The sequence below is a fragment of the Xenopus laevis genome, chromosome 3S, assembly GCF_017654675.1.
Source record: "Xenopus laevis strain J_2021 chromosome 3S, Xenopus_laevis_v10.1, whole genome shotgun sequence".
In the NCBI taxonomy this organism is placed as follows: Eukaryota; Metazoa; Chordata; class Amphibia; order Anura; family Pipidae; genus Xenopus; species Xenopus laevis.
Genome location: NC_054376.1, coordinates 734812 through 754326, shown reverse-complemented (window position 1 = coordinate 754326; position 19515 = coordinate 734812). Strand labels below are relative to the sequence as shown.

Genomic DNA, 19515 nt, shown 5'->3' with positions numbered 1-19515 from the left:
AGGGTGGGGTAATAAAGAAGGCGGGAGACAGGGAGGAGTCAGATCCGTTTTATTATTCAGCAGAGAAATATTTACATTGAGTTGCAGTCACATTCCTTCCCAGCAGGGGGAGCAGCAGCCATTGCACAAGTCATTCAGGGGCCACAGGGGCATCACATGGTACATGACAGAGCAGGGGCCACAAAGGGAGACCCCAGAGAGCATTACAGCCCTATCTCGTCCCCTTCTACCAGCTGTGAGTTGTAGTTGAACAAAAACAACATTAACCAGTTACTTCATGTCTGGTGCATCACAAGGTTTCTATAGGGGCCCCTGTTATATCTACACGCGAGGTTAAATGAAGCAGTATGGCAGCTCCCAGCCCTGCACCCCCATGCACATTAATAAGGCTCTCTGGTCAGTACAACTACAGTTCATACATGTCATTTATATGTTACTCTGAGCAGTTATAGGAAGTTAAAGGGGAACTGCACCCTCCCTAGACATAGTGGGTCCCTTTAAGACATATAATGATGTTCTGATACCAACGTGGGGCATCCAGAGAACTGGTACCAAACTGGCAACCCAGTAGCTACCGGGGTCTCTGGTAACTGCCCCACCAGACACTGCTGTACAAAAGGTCGAAAAACTGCAGGAGGGCCACTGGCTATTAAATGCAAAGGGACAGGTCCCCTTTAAGTGTGATGCAGACAATGACATTCTGAGACAATTTGCAGTTGGTCTTCATTTGTAATGTGTGGTTTTTAAGGAGTCCATTTGGGAGTTTCAGCAGCTGTCCGGTTGCTAGGGGCCAGTTTACCCTAGCAACCAAGCAGTGGGGTGATTGAAAGGCCTGAATAGACAGGAATAAGAAGTAACAATAAGCAATAGGGGTTTGGCTGCCGGGGTCAGTGACCCACACTGGAAGCTGGAGGGAGGCAAAGACAATATACCCATATATAATGAAGACCAATTGAAAAGCTGCTTAGAATATGCCATTGGATTACATAGAGTTTAATTCCAGAGTACAGTACAGAGGGTTTGTGTCCGTGTTCTATATACAGGTCACAACTTCACAGTTTTCTGTGCAATTAACACACAATTGTGTCTCGGCGTTTCCATGGAAACACCGCTTGTGCCGTAAGTAAAGTGCTTAACCCCCGAGAGGATGAAAGACGTTCGCCATTTTGGTTACAGGGGGGGTCTCGTGCCAAGTGCTGAGTCTTAACCCCCCCACTCCCAATACAATTACACATTTTTGTTTAGAGAACAAAAAAAACTCTTCATTTTAAAGCAATGGTTACACAAAGGTGAGAGGCGATACCATCTGTGGGGGGGGGGGGTTAGTCGCATTATATGCATTACACCCCCCCCCCATGTACAACATGCGCCAGGAGTTTTGCTTTGGTCTCTCGCCTTTTACACTCATTTCCAGTGGCGCCAGAGGAGGATCATGGGAATACGGATTATACGGGTACTGGGGGGCTGGCTCATGTGACAGTGCACCCCTTATTCTCTTTAGTCCCCGTCTGAATGATGAGGATGAAATAAAACAAACAGAAGTCTATGGGGCTGGTCACACTACAGACAGCCGCTGCTACACAGTTGCACCCACACAAGCGACTGGACACACGGATGTTTTCAACATGAGGATTAAAGGGGAAATTCACTCCAACCAGATAAATCTGCCAGGGAATCGGACTCCACGTCTATTGAACCCCATGCTCCATTCAGCGACAGTTTCAGCGCCGGAGTCGATTGCGGGAAATTTAACTCTTTTACTCCCCAATCAGAAGCCGACGCGTCACTACCTGCCCCGCGCAGGGCAAAGCGGATTCAGACGTCATAGAAATGCAGAAAAATAGAAAATCTCTTGGTAAATGTCCCTTTCCCTTGAATTGCACCGTGACATTCATATAAAGGGAACCCCCCCCCCCAAGCCTCACAGTCGGCTTCAGGCACCGTCAGGAAGGAAAAGGTTAATGTGAGAAGATTCCAGGCAAAGTGTTCACCCCCTGGGTTCTGCCCCGTCTCATGGAAAGTGTGGGGGCAACATGTGGGACAGGGGGCGCTACACTGAGGTTATTAGTAGATTCACATTATATTCACGTAGTGAAGGGCCCGGGGCCCCGTACACTTGAAATGTCAGGGAAAAGAGGCGTGGCCAATGTATATGGGAGGGGGCAGAAGGCGGGTCGCTACTCAATTCTCTTTCAATAATTTAAGTAAAATCTTCTTTTCTGATGATAAAACCAGGGAGGAGCCACAGGCCCCGCCCCTCGCGCTCCTCAAAGCTGACAGTTAGTCTGGGATTAAAGGCTCTCTCTAAAAAGGCAGGTTTTCAAATAAAAATGATATTATGTCACAAGGAAGCGCACGCCGGACGCTCCGTTCCCATGTTCTTCCCAGAACGAGATTCCGAAAGAAATAAGATCCAGTTTGGAGGAGTCGGACCCTGGAGGTCGCCGCTACTCGGGGAGGGTCAGCGCCATCACCTCGGGTTTCATTTTGAAGTATTGGTTGAGGCGCACGATGGCGTAACTGCAATTAGACAAAGCGTTAATTAGGGGCAGGATTATTAACTGTAATGGAAAAGAAAGACCAATTGCAAGCTGTCTACATAACCTTCCTGAACATCAGGGGTTAACATTAAAATCAATTTGTGGTTTGTGGCCCCCCCCCCATATTTCCCAGAAGCACCTCAATACGACTAACCCATTGGGCACAAGCCCTTACTGAGCATGCTCCCTGCAACTTCCTTATGTCATACATTGTATCAACTGTCACATTTGTATCAATCGTCACATTTGTATCAACTGTCACATTTGTATCGACTGTATAATTTTTATCATTGTATCAACTGTCACATTTGTATCGATTGTGACTTTTGTATAATTTGTATCAACTGTCACATTTGTATCAACTGTCACATTTGTATCGATTGTGACTTTTGTATAATTTGTATCAACTGTCACATTTGTATCAACTGTATAATTTTTATCATTGTATCAACTGTCACATTTGTATCGATTGTGACTTTTGTATAATTTGTATCAACTGTCACATTTGTATCAACTGTCACATTTGTATCAACTGTCACATTTGTATCAACTGTCACATTTGTATCAACTGTCCCATTTGTATTGACTGTCACTTTTGTATAATTTGTATCAACTGTCACATTTGTATCAACTGCCCTGGAACAGGCTGGAGCTCAGGAAGCATGCTCAGTAGGGTCCCACTAAGGCTCAGCAGGGTCCCACTAAGGCTCAGCAGGGTCCCACTAGAGCTCAGCAGGGTCTCAGTAAGGCTCAGTAGGGCCCCTTGCTGTTGGGCAGTGCTGTAGATGGAGTCACTGACTTGACTCATGGGAGGAGCTTCTGGGAAATGTACATTTCAGAAAAATGGCAAGAAGCAGAAAGCAATTAGGAAAGGGGCACTTTATTATTTGTAGGGGACAATTGCACCCCATAAAGTCAGATCATTTAGAAACATGACACTGAGAGCCCCCCCCCTAGGGTGCAGATGTCAGGGGCTATTTTCTGAGGTGGGGGCTATACATAGGATTCCCAGAATGCCGCAGGACACAAATGCGCTGATGCAGCAGGTTTTTATTTCCCTTGTGACGCACGGAGCAGAAATACCGGGGGCTCTAAGGTTACACAAGTAGCAGCGGGGGGGGGGGGGGGGGGACTGTCGTTTGATTTGTACTTAAACTGTAAGAAGAGTAAAATCCTGTATTTTGTTATTCAGAGAGTGAATCATTTATCATCTAATAACACCCCAACATATGAACTGATCACACACTGCCCCCCTGTGGGCTCTCTGGCTACTGCAAGTATATGGGTATAATATAGAATAATAATCTAATAATACGAATATTATAATAATAACAATACTGATAATAACAATAATAATAATAGATAGGAGACTATGGAGCTGCTATTGTGCCCCCTCTGTATAACATCACTCCCCATTGTATGAAATATCACAACCCAAAACAAACAGATAATGTTTCCCACCTGCAGCCACACCCACCCCAGGAAATCACCCCCCCTCAGGAAATCACTCGCCCCCAGGAAATCCCCCGCCCCCAGGAAATCACTCGCCCCCAGGAAATCACTCGCCCCCAGGAAATCACTCGCCCCCAGGAAATCCCCCGCCCTTAGGAAATCCCTCGCCCCCAGGAAATCCCTCGCCCCCAGGAAATCACTCGCCCCCAGGAAATCACTCGCCCCCAGGAAATCCCTCGCCCCCAGGAAATCCCCCGCCCCCAGGAAATCCCCCGCCCCCAGGAAATCCCCCGCCCCCAGGAAATCCCCCGCCCCCAGGAAATCACTCGCCCCCAGGAAATCACTCGCCCCCAGGAAATCCCTCGCCCCCAGGAAATCCCCCGCCCCCAGGAAATCCCCCGCCCCCAGGAAATCACGCGCCCCCAGGAAATCACTCGCCCCCAGGAAATCACTCGCCCCCAGGAAATCACTCGCCCCCAGGAAATCACTCGCCCCAGGAAATCACTCGCCCCCAGAAAATCACTCGCCCCCAGGAAATCACCCGCCCCCAGGAAATCACCCGCCCCCAGGAAATCCCCCGCAACTAGGAAATCACTCGCCCCCAGGAAATCACTCGCCCCCAGGAAATCACTCGCCCCCAGGAAATCCCCCGCCCCAGGAAATCACTCGCCCCCAGGAAATCACTCGCCCCCAGGAAATCACTCGCCCCCAGGAAATCACCCGCCCCCAGGAAATCCCCCGCAACTAGGAAATCACTCGCCCCCAGGAAATCACTCGCCCCAGGAAATCACTCGCCCCCAGGAAATCACTCGCCCCCAGGAAATCACTCGCCCCCAGGAAATCCCTCGCCCCCAGGAAATCCCCCGCCCCCAGGAAATCCCCCGCCCCCAGGAAATCACTCGCCCCCAGGAAATCACTCGCCCCCAGGAAATCACTCGCCCCCAGGAAATCACTCGCCCCCAGGAAATCACTCGCCCCCAGGAAATCACTCGCCCCCAGGAAATCCCTCGCCCCCAGGAAATCCCCCGCCCTTAGGAAATCACTCGCCCCCAGGAAATCACTCGCCCCCAGGAAATCACTCGCCCCCAGGAAATCACCCGCCCCCAGGAAATCACCCGCCCCCAGGAAATCCCCCGCAACTAGGAAATCACTCGCCCCCAGGAAATCACTCGCCCCCAGGAAATCACCCGCCCCCAGGAAATCACCCGCCCCCAGGAAATCCCCCGCAACTAGGAAATCACTCGCCCCCAGGAAATCACTCGCCCCCAGGAAATCACTCGCCCCCAGGAAATCACTCGCCCCCAGGAAATCACTCGCCCCCAGGAAATCCCCCGCCCCCAGGAAATCACTCGCCCCAGGAAATCACTCGCCCCCAGGAAATCACTCGCCCCCAGGAAATCACTCGCCCCCAGGAAATCACCCGCCCCCAGGAAATCCCCCGCAACTAGGAAATCACTCGCCCCCAGGAAATCACTCGCCCCCAGGAAATCACTTACCCCAGGAAATCACTCGCCCCAGGAAATCACTCGCCCCAGGAAATCACTCGCCCCCAGGAAATCACCCGCCCCAGGAAATCACTCGCCCCCAGGAAATCACTCGCCCCCAGGAAATCACTTACCCCAGGAAATCACTCGCCCCCAGGAAATCACTCGCCCCCAGGAAATCACTTACCCCAGGAAATCAAAGTTGATTTTGGAATATTTTGCTTGAATTAAGGCCCAGAGACCCCAGAAGAAATGAGAAGCCTGAAAAGAGAGACAAAGTTCAAAGCACTTTCTATAGGATACGAAACCTCTGCCCCCCCCGACCCCACTGTGACTCAGACTTGTTGTGGGACTGACATTGGGCCCCCCCCCGCAGCCCTTGCAGCCTCCTCTATACAAATATATCATTTCCCACCAACAACAGGTGCATTATTTAAGTTCCTAGTTGGCTGCTAGGGTCAGTGACCATAGCAACCAGTCATTTTTAATGAATAAATCCCCCCCGCCCGGGACTCACCAGCGCAAACTGATTGACTTGCACATAGAGAACCTCCACTTCTTTATCAGTCACATCACAGCTGAAGCCCTTGTGCTCCTTGTAGGCCTCCAGATACGCCCTGAGCCACTCAATCTGCAACTCCCGGCCAGGGTACAGGGAGTAGTCCACCTCACTCACTCCTACCAGCAGAAAATACACTGCATTAACCCCTTACACTGAGACCAGTGCATTCCAAGCATCACATTAACCCCCGACACTAATGTGCCAATATGAATGGGGAGATTGGGGTTCAGGCCACTCCCCCGGCGCTGGAACTGAGCGAGCCCAGTGGAACCTCACCTGCAAACTCATTGAAGTGGTTGCCGATATCGTAGGCCTGGTAGTTGTAGTTGGAATATTCGTAATCAATGAACTTAACGTCCCCTGCAAGAGACAACGAGAAACGTTCAGACCCAGAGACTTGGCCGAGGTTCCGGTGTTAGTGGTACAGAACCAACAGTCTGGGCATGCGGTGGGTCTGGTCTGTGAATTTTACTCTAATTAAAATCCTACCCCCCCCAACATGGCGCCAACGTCTCATAATGAAACGGGGAGATCAATAAGCAGAACAGACAAATGTATCTTTTAAAGGGGTTGTTCACCTTTAAATTAACTGTCAGTATGATGTAGAGAGGGATATTCTGAGACAATTTGCAATTGGTTTTCATTTTTTATTATTTGTGGTTTTTGACTTATTTAGCTTTTTATTCAGCAGTTTGAAATTTCAGCCGTCTAGTTGCTAGGATCCAAATTCCCCTAGCAACCCTTCATTAATAGACTAAAGAGACTGGGATATGAATAGGAGAGGCCTGAATAGAAAGATGAGAAATAAAAAGTAACAACAGCAATAAATGTGTAGCCTTATTTAGATGGGGTCAGTGACCCCCATCTGAAAACTAGAAAGAGTCAGAAGAAAAAGGCAAATAATTCAAAAACTATAAGAAGTAAATGATGAAGACCAATTGAAAAGTTGCTTAGAATTAGCCATTTCTATAAGATACTAAAAGTTAACCCCAGATTCATTTGTCCAGAGAAGGGAAAAGAACGGCACTAAAAACAACAGCAGCGACTACAGAAACGCGGGGGACAGACACGGGCGCCTCGTCCCTTCCAGTAGAACATTGAGGAATAGGCCCCCCCCCGCACTTCCTGCTGATATTGGGGAGACACGAGCACCCAAAGTCTTTGCTCCCCGCTGATAGTTTGCAGGAGCAGTGGCAAGGAAAGGGTTAATGGAATATACACACGAGTGAAACGCTATATACTCTGGGGTCACGTGATCCACTCTGTATTAAAGAGAACGGGGGGCTCGGGTCACCCCAATACTAAATAACAGGGGAGTTGCAGTTACAATGAGTTCCATAGAATTTATGGCAAATCCTATTGAATGAGAATTTTTACCCTCCCCCCCCGCACAACAAATATAAATAAGTGTAAAATTCACAGTCAAGTCCCAAATAGACAAATAATGAACATCGCCCCCTTGTGTTGTCACAGGGAAATAAGACAGAGATTAGGGGGGCCCTAGGGCCACATTACAGAGAGAGACAGAGAGGGAGGCGGAGTTACCAGGATTCCTGCTCCTAGGGGGAGGTGCAAAGGTACAAAGGACGCCATTAGCCTCCAGTCGGGGCCACGGGGCACCCACAAACCTTATCTGCGGCAGATGAAGAAAATTTGGCACATTTCACAACAAACACAACTTTAATGGTTAAAAGCCCCTCCTATCGACCCTCTCACTCACCCCCACCCTCGGGATTTAAAGTGGAACTCGACCTTCGTTTTATATTTTACTTATTGGGAATCAGCCCCTGAATATCGTCTGTAACTTCAAATAAATATATTGGGGTTCAGCTTTCCTGTAGGTCTCCCCCCTCCATATGTCTGACCTTCCCTCCCCCTCAGCTCTGGATTCTCCTTCTTTACCCTTTGATTTTTGTGTCCCGCCCATGGGTACATTTAGTAGCCAATCAGAGTGGTTATTTATTTGCACCAAAAAAGGAGGAATTTCCACTTTAACACCCAAAGAGGCAGTTAGTGCTCTGGGCCCACAATCACTTTGTATTACCCACAATTCCCTGCTCCCCAATTTCTCTATTAATTAGATGCTTCAATAAAGCACTGGAAGGTTCAGGGTTAACTTTATGGCCCATTAGAGCCCTGACCAATCCTGCGGCTCCCACAGATATATCAGCACTTTAGGGGGCGGAGAACCCCAGACACGTGTGTTAATTTCTCACGTATCCACCCCCCTCCAGTGACCCCCCAGGGTAGATACATTTCTGGGAGCTGCCATAGTGCTTGCATCAGCTGAGCCACTCCCTATTCACGTGTTAGTGTTCATAGTGTTAGTGTTCAGACACTGGGTCTCATCAGCAAACAAAGTGCAAGCTCTGTGGGCCAGGAAGCCATTGTGTGAGCAGCTCTGAGCAGATTTATTTGCACTGTACAAATACTTTAGTGTCTGTTTAAAGGCAAATAAACCCATAATGTAAACTCCAGCCCAACAGGGGCCCTGGACCCCCAAGATGACCCCCCTCCCCCAACAATCCCATTTCCCACTTACCAAAGGAACATTTGGCTAAACGAAGGGCCCGCCCCTTGCACAAGCCACAGACAGTAAGTACCTCCAGGCCCGGTACCCACCTCTCTTCTCATTGTAAATGATGTTTTTACACAGGAGGTCGTTGTGACACAGAACCACCGGCGACTGCAGATTGGACAGAACCTCCTTCATCCACGACATCTCCTCCTCCAGAACTCGGGGGCTGGGGACGTCCCGTTGGAATCTGGGGGGACAGGCCGTTAGCAAAGAACCTCCCCACTCTCCTCCACTCTCTATATGAAACCCTGAGTGGCCAATGAGAGTGCAGCGCTGAGGGGAGCAGGGAGTGCAGGGAGTTGCATGGCAGTAAGTCCAGTGTCTATAACCCTGGGGGGCTTCATACCTGTTATTAATTGTCTCCTCTTCAAACTCTGTAGGAATCAGGGAGAAATATTTCCTCATCTTAACCCACAAATTGGATTTAGGGATCCAGCCGTTGTGGGCGTGAATAGCGTGGATCTTGGCCAACTGCCGCCCGATCAGCCTACAACATAAAGGAAAGAGTCGGCGGTTACTGGCGTCTCATGGGTTAATGGACCGACACCCCAAATACAGTGGTGCTGGAGTCTCACGGGTTAATGGACCGACACCCCAAATACAGTGGTGCTGGAGTCTCATGGGTTAATGGACCGACACCCCAAATACAGTGGTGCTGGAGTCTCATGGGTTAATGGACCGACACCCCAAATACAGTGATGCTATAGTCTCATGGGTTAATGGACCGACACCCCAAATACAGTGTTGCTGGAGTCTCATGGGTTAATGGACCGACACCCCAAATACAGTGTTGCTGGAGTCTCATGGGTTAATGGACCGACACCCCAAATACAGTGGTGCTGGAGTCTCCTGGGTTAATGGACCGATACCCCAAATACAGTGGTGCTGGAGTCTCATGGGTTAATGGACCGACACCCAAATACAGTGGTGCTGGTGTATCATGGGTTAATGGACAGACACCCAAATACATTGGTGCTGGTGTCTCATGGGTTAATGAACCGACACCCCAAATACAGTAGTGCTGGAGTCTCATGGGTTAATGAACCGACACCCCAAATACATTAGTGCTGGTTTCTCATGGGTTAATGGACCGACACCCAAATACAGTGGTGCTGGTGTCTCATGGGTTAATGGACCAACACCCCAAATACAGCGGTGCTGGAGTCTCATGGGTTAATGGAAAGGCACCCCAAATACAGCGGTGCTGGATTCTTATGGGTTATTGGACCAACACCCCAAATACAGTAGTGCTGGCATCTCATGGGTTAATGAGGACAGGTCAAGCAATTCCATGGACATCTGGTGAATGTTTCTGTGCAGACATGAGAGGGTTAATGGCGCTCCTGGGAGCCAATGGGATTTAACCCCTAGTGCAGAGTAAAACTATTGGGTCGGTTCCTGCTCCGCCTCACGTCTCTGCTCCAAGGAGATTGGGTGAGTGCGGAGTTAACCCCGACACTGACAAAGAGGAATTAGAAGTCACTAAAACCTTCTTAGCGGCAAATTTCCAGTGTCAGCAACTGTCAGATTAGTTCCGTCACCTTCACCCATAAACAGAACCAGCGACACCCACTACTGAGTCTGGATAATGGGGAACAGGGCTGAGCTATAGGGCCCCTAGGGGCCACCCCTGCTGGATATTGAGAACGTCTGTCTGAAACAGGACCAAGTGCAAATGTGTCTTTTTAAAGAGACAGCAGCACATTATTCTCATTATAAGAACCTGCTCCTTCTGTTTTGTCTGAATTATTTTGTTTCCATAATTAATTTCCCATGAATGTCCGACCCCAAAGTTAAATACAAATAAGTGTGTGTGTGTTAGTATGGGGGGGGAGTAATAGATATGGGGCTGCTGGGAGTTATTTACATACAGAGTGACATGAAACATGGGGGTAAATCAATACTCTCAGCTCTGCAATTCCACAAAGTCTTCACTTGAGAAGTCCCTTAAATATATCAGTGACACCCCCGACTTGTTACCTCTTACAGCCCAAATGGCTCCTTCTAATATCCTTATCATTTACAGTAGGGGGTACATTATCCCTTATAATACATGAGTGATACTCAGAGTTCCCTGTATAACTCAGCCTGCAGCCTTGTGTCTTTATATGGTCACAGAACAACCCCTCAGTGACTTCTAATATCCTTATCATTTACAGTAGGGGGTACATTATCCCTTATAATACATGAGTGATACTTAGAGTTCCCTGTATAACTCAGCCTGCAGCCTTGTGCCTTTATATGGTCACAGAACAACCCCTCAGTGACTTCTAATATCCTTATCATTTACAGTAGGGGGTACATTATCCCTTATAATACATGAGTGATACTCAGAGTTCCCTGTATAACTCAGCCTGCAGCCTTGTGCCTTTATATGGTCACAGAACAACCCCTCAGTGACTAGTTCTAATATCCTTATCATTTACAGTAGGGGGTACATTATCCCTTATAATACATGATTGATACTCAGAGTTCCCTGTATAACTCAGCCTGCAGCCTTGTGCCTTTATATGGTCACAGAACAACCCCTCAGTGACTTCTAATATCCTTATCATTTACAGTAGGGGGTACATTATCCCTTATAATACATGAGTGATACTCAGAGTTCCCTGTATAACTCAGCCTGCAGCCTTGTGTCTTTATATGGTCACAGAACAACCCCTCAGTGACTTCTAATATCCTTATCATTTACAGTAGGGGGTACATTATCCCTTATAATACATGAGTGATACTCAGAGTTCCCTGTATAACTCAGCCTGTAGCCTTGTGCTTTATATGGTCACAGAACAACCCCTCAGTGACTTCTAATATCCTTATCATTTACAGTAGGGGGTACATTATCCCTTATAATACATGAGTGATACTCAGAGTTCCCTGTATAACTCAGCCTGCAGCCTTGTGCCTTTATATGGTCACAGAACAACCCCTCAGTGACTTCTAATATCCTTATCATTTACAGTAGGGGGTACATTATCCCTTATAATACATGAGTGATACTCAGAGTTCCCTGTATAACTCAGCCTGCAGCCTTGTGTCTTTATATGGTCACAGAACAACCCCTCAGTGACGTCTAATATCCTTATCATTTACAGTAGGGGGTACATTATCCCTTATAATACATGAGTGATACTCAGAGTTCCCTGTATAACTCAGCCTTGTGTCTTTATATGGTCACAGAACAACCCCTCAGTGACTTCTAATATCCTTATCATTTACAGTAGGGGGAACTTGAATGTGAATAAGGGGGTCTGTACCTGAATATTGTGGGGTTACAGACATGTTGTGGGTCGAGGGCCTCCCCCTGCATAAACTCGTAGCACAGGCCGTTATTAAAGGTGCAGTACAGTTGGGGGGCGCAGCCGTGCGACTGCAAAACCCGGAAACTCTTTAGCTCCTCCTCTCTGTCCACCAGAAGTTCAGTTTTGTTGCCGTAGATTCTCACCAGCACCACGTCCTCCATCGTGTCGCCCAGGAAACAGCCAATCAGCTTGTTGGTTATTCCGTCTGTGAAAAGCTGAAGAAAAAACCAACAAGGGGTTAAGTGTTCAGAAGGTACAGGAGGGTGGGGTGGGAAGTGCATGAAGCAATTTGGCAGCTCCCACACAACAATAGAGGGGAGGGTTGATATAAGGGAGGGGTGATTCTTGGGTTTCAGGGGTTATGTCCCCCGTTAACCCCCAGAAGGCCTATAGGTTTAAGAGGGGCAGTGCCGGGGCATTAGGGTGGGGGGAGTCGGCAGTTGGAAATCTGTCAGGTCTGATTATCCAGCTCCTCCCACTAACCTGGATTATTATTCATGGGATGAGCCGTGTGTCTATACAGATATTATCTGCCAGCTCTCAACTAACTGTCACCCATGTGTACCCCGCAGTACAGATAAGTGGTTGGTGGGTGCTGGGAGTTGTAGTACAACAACAGCTGAAGGGCAGCAGGTAAATAGTCGGTAGAAGCAAAAACACACACTGACCAATGGGGGCGCTGATTCTCTGCTTTGTGCGAAACATTTGTCACTTCCCCTTTAATCCTCTCCCTGCAGGTTGGGGGGAAGGAATGTTCTCACTGGGGGTGCTCAGGAATGTGCCGACTCCCCCATACTGTAAATTCCTTTTCACTCACTCCCACCCCTATACATACTGTCAGCTGGGGCGTGAGCTTACAATCTAAGGTCCCTTTTACATTCCCATCAGTCCCTGCCCCAGTGAGCTTACAATCTAAGGTCCCTATCACATTCCCATCAGTCCCTGCCCCAGTGAGCTTACAATCTAAGGTCCCTATCACATTCCCATCAGTCCCTGTCCCAGTGAGCTTACAATCTAAGGTCCCTATCACATTCCCATCAGTCCCTGCCCCAGTGAGTTTACAATCTAAGGTCCCTTTTACATTCCCATCAGTCTCTGCTCCAGTGAGCTTACAATCCAAGGTCCTTATTACATTCCCATCAGTCCCTGCCCCAGTGAGCTTACAATCTAAGGTCCCTATCACATTCCCATCAGTCTCTGCCCCAGTGAGCTTACAATCTAAGTTCCCAATTACATTCCCATCAGTCCCTGTCCCAATGAGCTTACAATCCAAAGTCCCGATTACATTCCCATCAGTCTCTGCCCCAGTGAGCTTACAATCTAAGTTCCCTATCACATTCCCATCAGTCCCTGTCCCAGTGAGTTTACAATCTAAGGTCCCTATTACATTCCCATCAGTCCCTGCCCCAGTGAGCTTACAATCTAAGGTCCCTATCACATTCCCATCAGTCCCTGCCCCAGTGAGTTTACAATCTAAGGTCCCTATCACATTCCCATCAGTCTCTGCCCCAGTGAGCTTACAATCTAAGTTCCCTATCACAGTCCCATCAGTCCCTGCCCCAGTGAGCTTACAATCTAAGGTCCCTATCACATTCCCATCAGTCTCTGCCCCAGTGAGCTTACAATCTAAGTTCCCTATCACAGTCCCATCAGTCCCTGCCCCAGTGAGCTTACAATCTAAGGTCCCTATCACATTCCCATCAGTCTCTGCCCCAGTGAGCTTACAATCTAAGGTCCCTATTACACGGGGCCCCATTAGTATCAGAATAAAAGGGACACAGGTTGTGCGAGTTTCACATGGTGGAAACCAGTTTATTCCCAGTAACGCAGCCAATGACGGAACCAGTAACAGAACCAGTGACACAGCCAGTGAGAGAACCAGTAAAAGTGATCGAACCAGTAACGCAACCAGTGAGGCGACTAGCAACAAACCGGTGACGCAACAAGTGACAGAACCAGTAAAAGTGACGGAACCAGTAACGCAACCAGTAACAGACGACAATTTAGCTTTAAGGGCCCCCAATACCCCCCCATATTCCCATGTCTCGAAGTTGTTTGGCTTAAACATTCAACTCTGCCAGGGGCCCCTATTCCTTAAAGGAATTGTTCAGTATAAAAATAAAAACTGAATAAATAATGTATGTAATATAGTTAGTTAGGCAAAAATGTAATGTATAAAGGCTGGAGTGAGTGGATGTGTAACATAATAGCCAGAACACTACTTCCTGCTTTTCAGCTCTCTAACTCTGAGTTAGTCAGTGACTATAAGGGGGGCCACATGGGACATAACTGTTCATTGAGTTTGTAATTGATCCTCAGCATTCAGCTCAGATTCAAAAGCAACAGATATGTCCCATGTGACCTCCCCTTAAGTCTCTGATTGGTTACTGCCTGGTAACCAATCAGTGGAAAGCAAGAGAGCTGCAAAGCAGGAAGTAGTGTTGTGGCTATTATGTTACACATCCACTCACTCCAGTCTTTATACATTACATTTATGGCTAACTAACTATATTAGATACATTATTTATTTTGCACAGTCTGTCTATTTAGCCAGTTTTTATTTTAATACTGAACTGTTCCTTTAAGGAGTTAATACAAAGGGTGCCCAGTTATATATTGTGTCAACACTGAGCAATAAAAATATCAGCGGGGGGGGGGGGGGTCACAGACTGGGCATCTCAGCACCAGCAGCTAAAGGGTTAACTTCACCCTGAGGAAATGAAATTGTCACCCACAGGCGAAAGGGAAGTGAGAAGTTGCCGATTGTGCCGGAGACTCCGAGGAGGAAAGAGAAACCCCAGAACTTTATTCATCCCATCAGCCAATGTGGCAGCAGCTTTCACTTTAACAGAGACAGAAACAGAGAGAGAGAGAGATACATAGATAGAGAGAGAGAGAGAGAGAGAGAGAGAGAGAGAGAGAGATACATAGAGAGAGAGAGAGAGAGAGAGAGAGAGAGAGAGAGAGAGAGAGAGAGAGAGAAAAGGAGAAAGAGAGATAGAGAGTGAGAGAGAGAGAGAGAGAGAGAGAGAGAGAGAGAGAGAGAGAAAAGGAGAAAGAGAGAGAGAAAAGGAGAAAGAGAGATAGAGAGTGAGAGAGAAAAGGAGAGATAAAGAGAGAGACAGAGCCTAGTGGAGAGTTGCTTAGAATTGGGTTATGAATAAAGTGAGTAAAAGTTGATGGTGTGCTTTCCCTTTAAGTCGTAGCTTGGGCACAGGCTGCTGTACTGAGATGAACATATAATATATTTACTGTATATACGTCTGTGGCCAATCAGCTCAATGCACCTCTGAGTCGTTCACTGCTGATAGGACGGGGAATGAACACTGCTCACTGATTGGCTCAGAGAATGAGTGGGAGCAGTGGGGCCCCAGGAGAGGGAGGGACACAGAGACAATGAGACTGTTGTACTGAAGCCCCTAATGCCCAGCACCCCCCCCCCGACTCACAGGTGGAAAAGGGCCCCAGGGAGCCAATAGTCCTGCACAGACACTGGGGGGGGGGGGGGGCAGACTGGGACGTGTCATGTGACCCTGGGGCTGCAGGTGGGCCGCACAACAAGCTTTACCCCCCCCCCCCACTGCCAATCACACTGAGTCGCACAGGTCAGTAGCCAATAGGGGGAAGACATTCTGGAGGGACTCGGCTCCCCTGAGCAGGAAGTGAAAGAGGAACAGTCTGATCCCGGCCAGTGAGGGAAGCCAAATGGGTGACTATCGATTACTCCCAGAGGATCAGCCCCGAGGCGCATGTAACTGCAGGGACAATGTTTACACTGGAGAATGCGATGTTGCAATTCACATGCCTCGCAGTAATGACAAACTTCAATGTGACACCCCCCCCCGCTGCAGCCCAATCACAGCCTGAGCTTCCCGACAACTCCACTTATACTGCACCTCTCCTGTACTGCACTTCAACTCTACTTGTACTGCACCTCTCCTGCACTTGTACTTTACTTGTACTGCACTTTTCCTGCACTTCTACTTCTACTGCACTTGTACTGCACCTCTCCTGTACTGCACTTCTACTTCTACTGCACTTCAACTCTACTTGTACTGCACCTCTCCTGCACTTGTACTTTACTTGTACTGCACTTCAACTCTACTTGTACTGCACTTCTACTTCTACTGCACTTGTACTGCACCTCTCCTGTACTGCACTTCAACTCTACTTGTACTGCACTTCTCCTGCACTTCTACTTCTACTGCACTTGTACTGCACCTCTCCTGTACTGCAATTCTACTTCTACTGCACTTCAACTCCACTTCAACTCTACTTGTACTGCACCTCTCCTGCACTTCAACTCTACTTGTACTGCACTTCTCCTGCACTTCTACTTCTACTGCACTTGTACTGCACCTCTCCTGCACTTCAACTCTACTTGTACTGCACTTCTACTTCTACTGCACTTCGCCTGCACTTCTACTTCTACTGCACTTCAACTCAACTTGTACTGCACCTCTCCTGCACTTCTACTTCTACTGCACTTCAACTCTACTTGTACTGCACTTCTCCTGCATCTCTCCTGCACCTGTACTGCACCTGTACTGCACCTGTACTGCACCTGTACTGCACCTGTACTGCACCTGTACTGCACCTGTACTGCACCTGTACTGCACTTGTCCTCCAGTTCTTCTCAACAGGGGCAACCGTGGTGCCACTTCCCCTGCCATTAGTATTATTATTAGTATTATTATTATTCTTCTGTGTGCTGTGCCCTCCCACTCCTGTACCCCCCTTATAAACGGTGAGTTCTGATGTCATCAGTTATAAACGGTGAGTTCTGATGTCATCAGTTATAAACGGTGAGTTCTGATGTCATTTCTGTCACATGACTCACAAAAACTTGTGTATTATAATAAATAAAGTACCCCCAGTTGCAAAATATGAGGATATTAGAAGTTACCTCGGAGTTCCATGACCTGTATAAAAACACTCAGCCTTCGGCCTCATCCTTTTATATGGTCATGAAACTCCTCTGTGACTTCTAATATCCTTATATTTAACAATAGGGGGTACTTTATTCACTATATATTATATATATTATAGGAGCTCTCCTCTTTGTCTATATATTATTATACACCATTCCTATCAGTCCCTGCCCCAGTGAGCTTACAATCTAGGGTCCTTATCACATTCCTATCAGCCCCTGCCCCAGTAAGTTTACAATCTAAGGTCCCTATCACATTCCCATCAGTCCCTGTCCAGTGAGCTTACAACTCTAAGGTCCTATCACATTCTCTCAGTCAGTCCTTCCCAGTGAGCTTCCACATCTAACTGGCTCTCCCTATCTCACATTCCCACTCAGGTCCCTGCCCAGTGAGCATCTTACAGATCTAAGGCAGTCCCTATCACCATTCTCCTCTCACCGCAGAGTCCCCCTGCCCCAGTGAGTCTTAACAAATTCTAAGGCCCACTATCACCATGCCTCGACGTCAAGGTCCTTCCATAACGGTTGATCTCTACCACATTCCTACAGGCCGCCTATCAACATTCCCCTCAATGTCCCGTGCCCCAGATGCTGTACGTAACTCTATCATACGTCGTGAGTCCCCCCTACTCACGATTATCTATCCGCCTACTCAGCGCCCTTCTGCCACCATCAGAGTGCTTACCCGCAAGTCTATCATCATTCACATGTCCCTCAATCACCGATTCACCATTCAGTCTATGGAATGACTCATGCTGCTGAACCCGCTCATGTTCGTAGTGCTCACTATCAATCTAAGGCTCCATCTCATCACATTCGTCGCACTCTCACGCTTACCTCGTGATCCATTGCATGATCGGACATTACTTACAATCAATACAATCGCTCCCTATCCAGCATTCCGCATCAGCCCTAGCCCCAGTACGACGATTTTACCACATCTATACAGGGTCCTATCATTCATTCTCCCACGCCACGTCCACTGCCCCGAGTCGGGCTCTACAACCACTCGCTCTTAACTCACTGGTCGCCTATCACTCATTTTCCCATCCGCAAATATCCCACACGACCCCCCTATGAGCGCTCGTATCATCACATCCTAACGCGGCTCGTCCTCTACAATCACCTACTATCGGCCACTCAGTCGCCCTTATACGCGCCCCAATGGATGAGCCCTCTAGCAACTAAGGGGTATCTATCTCCATCAGTTCTCTCACATCTCCATCAGTCCCCTAATCACCACTCGCTCGTAGCTCTTTCACAAATCTTATACCATCACATCATTTCCTAGATCACGTCACCGGCCGCCCTCCCTATCACATTCCCATCAGTCCCTGTCCCAGTGAGCTTACAATCTAAGGTCCCTATCACATTCCCATCAGCCCCTGCCCCAGTGAGCTAACAATCCATTCCCGTGTGTCGCTAGTGGAGGTGAGACAGGAGAGAATTCGAGTGTTAGCTCAGTAGCCCAGTGAGAGCCATTTGCAGGCCGGTACCTGGGTAGTGACGTGTTCCGGTTTCCATTTGGGCCTGAGCTGTTGGAGCAGCCGCAGGGCCCCGTCCCGGTATCCGGAGTCGATGACGGTGAAGTCGATCTTGGGCACGTGGGGACAGCCGGAGGGGACGTGGATGTAGTTGGCCATGAGACTGACGTGAGACTGACGTGAGACTGAGAGAGACGGAGGAGACAGCGGGACACAGAGGAGACTCTCGGGCTCGGCTCTATAATAAGCGGCTCAGATGGAAAATTCCACTAGCCCCCTTAAGCCCCGCCCTCCATGTACCCGCCCACTCATCTTTGCGTTTCTCCCATTGGTCGTTACGGAGGTGTCAGACGATTCATACGTCACTTGGGCGGTTCCGTAAAGGCGGGGCGGAGCTGTTCACCCTGACGTAGCGCCGCAAGCTGTCATTCTATATGGTGGTCACGTGGCTCGTGTGTTACTTTGAATCAGCGGTCGGTTATATTGAACTAGTGGGGCGTGGCCTCAGTTGCAGAGGAGCCTGGGACTTTCTCCCATCGATTTCATGGGCAGGAGGGCGGGGCCTTCAGCTGTCACAGGCCTTTCCCTCCCTCGGGCTCCTCCTTCCTCCTGTGTCTGGGCCCTGACTGAGTGACTGAGGCTGTGGGCGGGACATGAGCTGTTGCTAGGGTCGGCTGCCTTGGTAACCAGGTGTCTTTCCTATTCAGTCTGCGTGCTGCTCCTCCCCCGTTGCTATATCAGTGTCCCCTAGCAACCGCTCTGCAGCCCCCGCCCCCTCAGTGCCATACCTCCCAAGTGTCCCTTTTTCGGAGGGACAGTCCCTCATTTGTACTGGAAAGTCCCTCTTTTCTCTGCACTGAACAGCCAGAAAAAGAAACAAAGTTTCTCACTTAATTGGCTTTTAGCAGAGAGCCCAGAACAGCCAACAGGTGCAAATAAGATACTTTGTAACAATTCTGAGACACAACAAAACATTTTAGATAAGGAGAATTATTTTCAAACTTTCATAACCTGTCAAATTTTGTAAAACAAACATGGTAATTAGGGGGTGTGGCCACAGAAAGGGGTGTGGTCAAAAAAATTGCTGCGCTACATGCGGAAAAAATTTTTTTGTCCCTCTTTTTACTTCCAAAATGTTGGGAGGTATGCAGTGACTCCCGGCACCCACAGGAGGCTACAGGGAGTT

The 19515-nt window shown here is 48.5% G+C and overlaps 1 protein-coding gene across 1 annotated transcript; it reads right to left on the bottom strand.

The window, feature by feature from the left end:
* Positions 1-33: 33 nt before the first annotated feature.
* Positions 34-18623, bottom strand: etnk1.S (ethanolamine kinase 1 S homeolog). Its single transcript, XM_018254722.2, has 8 exons — positions 18342-18623; positions 11871-12130; positions 8963-9103; positions 8661-8803; positions 6315-6398; positions 5994-6154; positions 5664-5737; positions 34-2520 (listed from the first exon to the last, which is right to left on the bottom strand). Exons 1-8 carry the CDS (start codon positions 18486-18488, stop codon positions 2448-2450), a joined length of 1083 nt encoding a protein of 360 aa, XP_018110211.1. The 5' UTR covers positions 18489-18623; the 3' UTR covers positions 34-2447.
* Between the last annotated feature and the right edge of the window lie 892 nt (positions 18624-19515).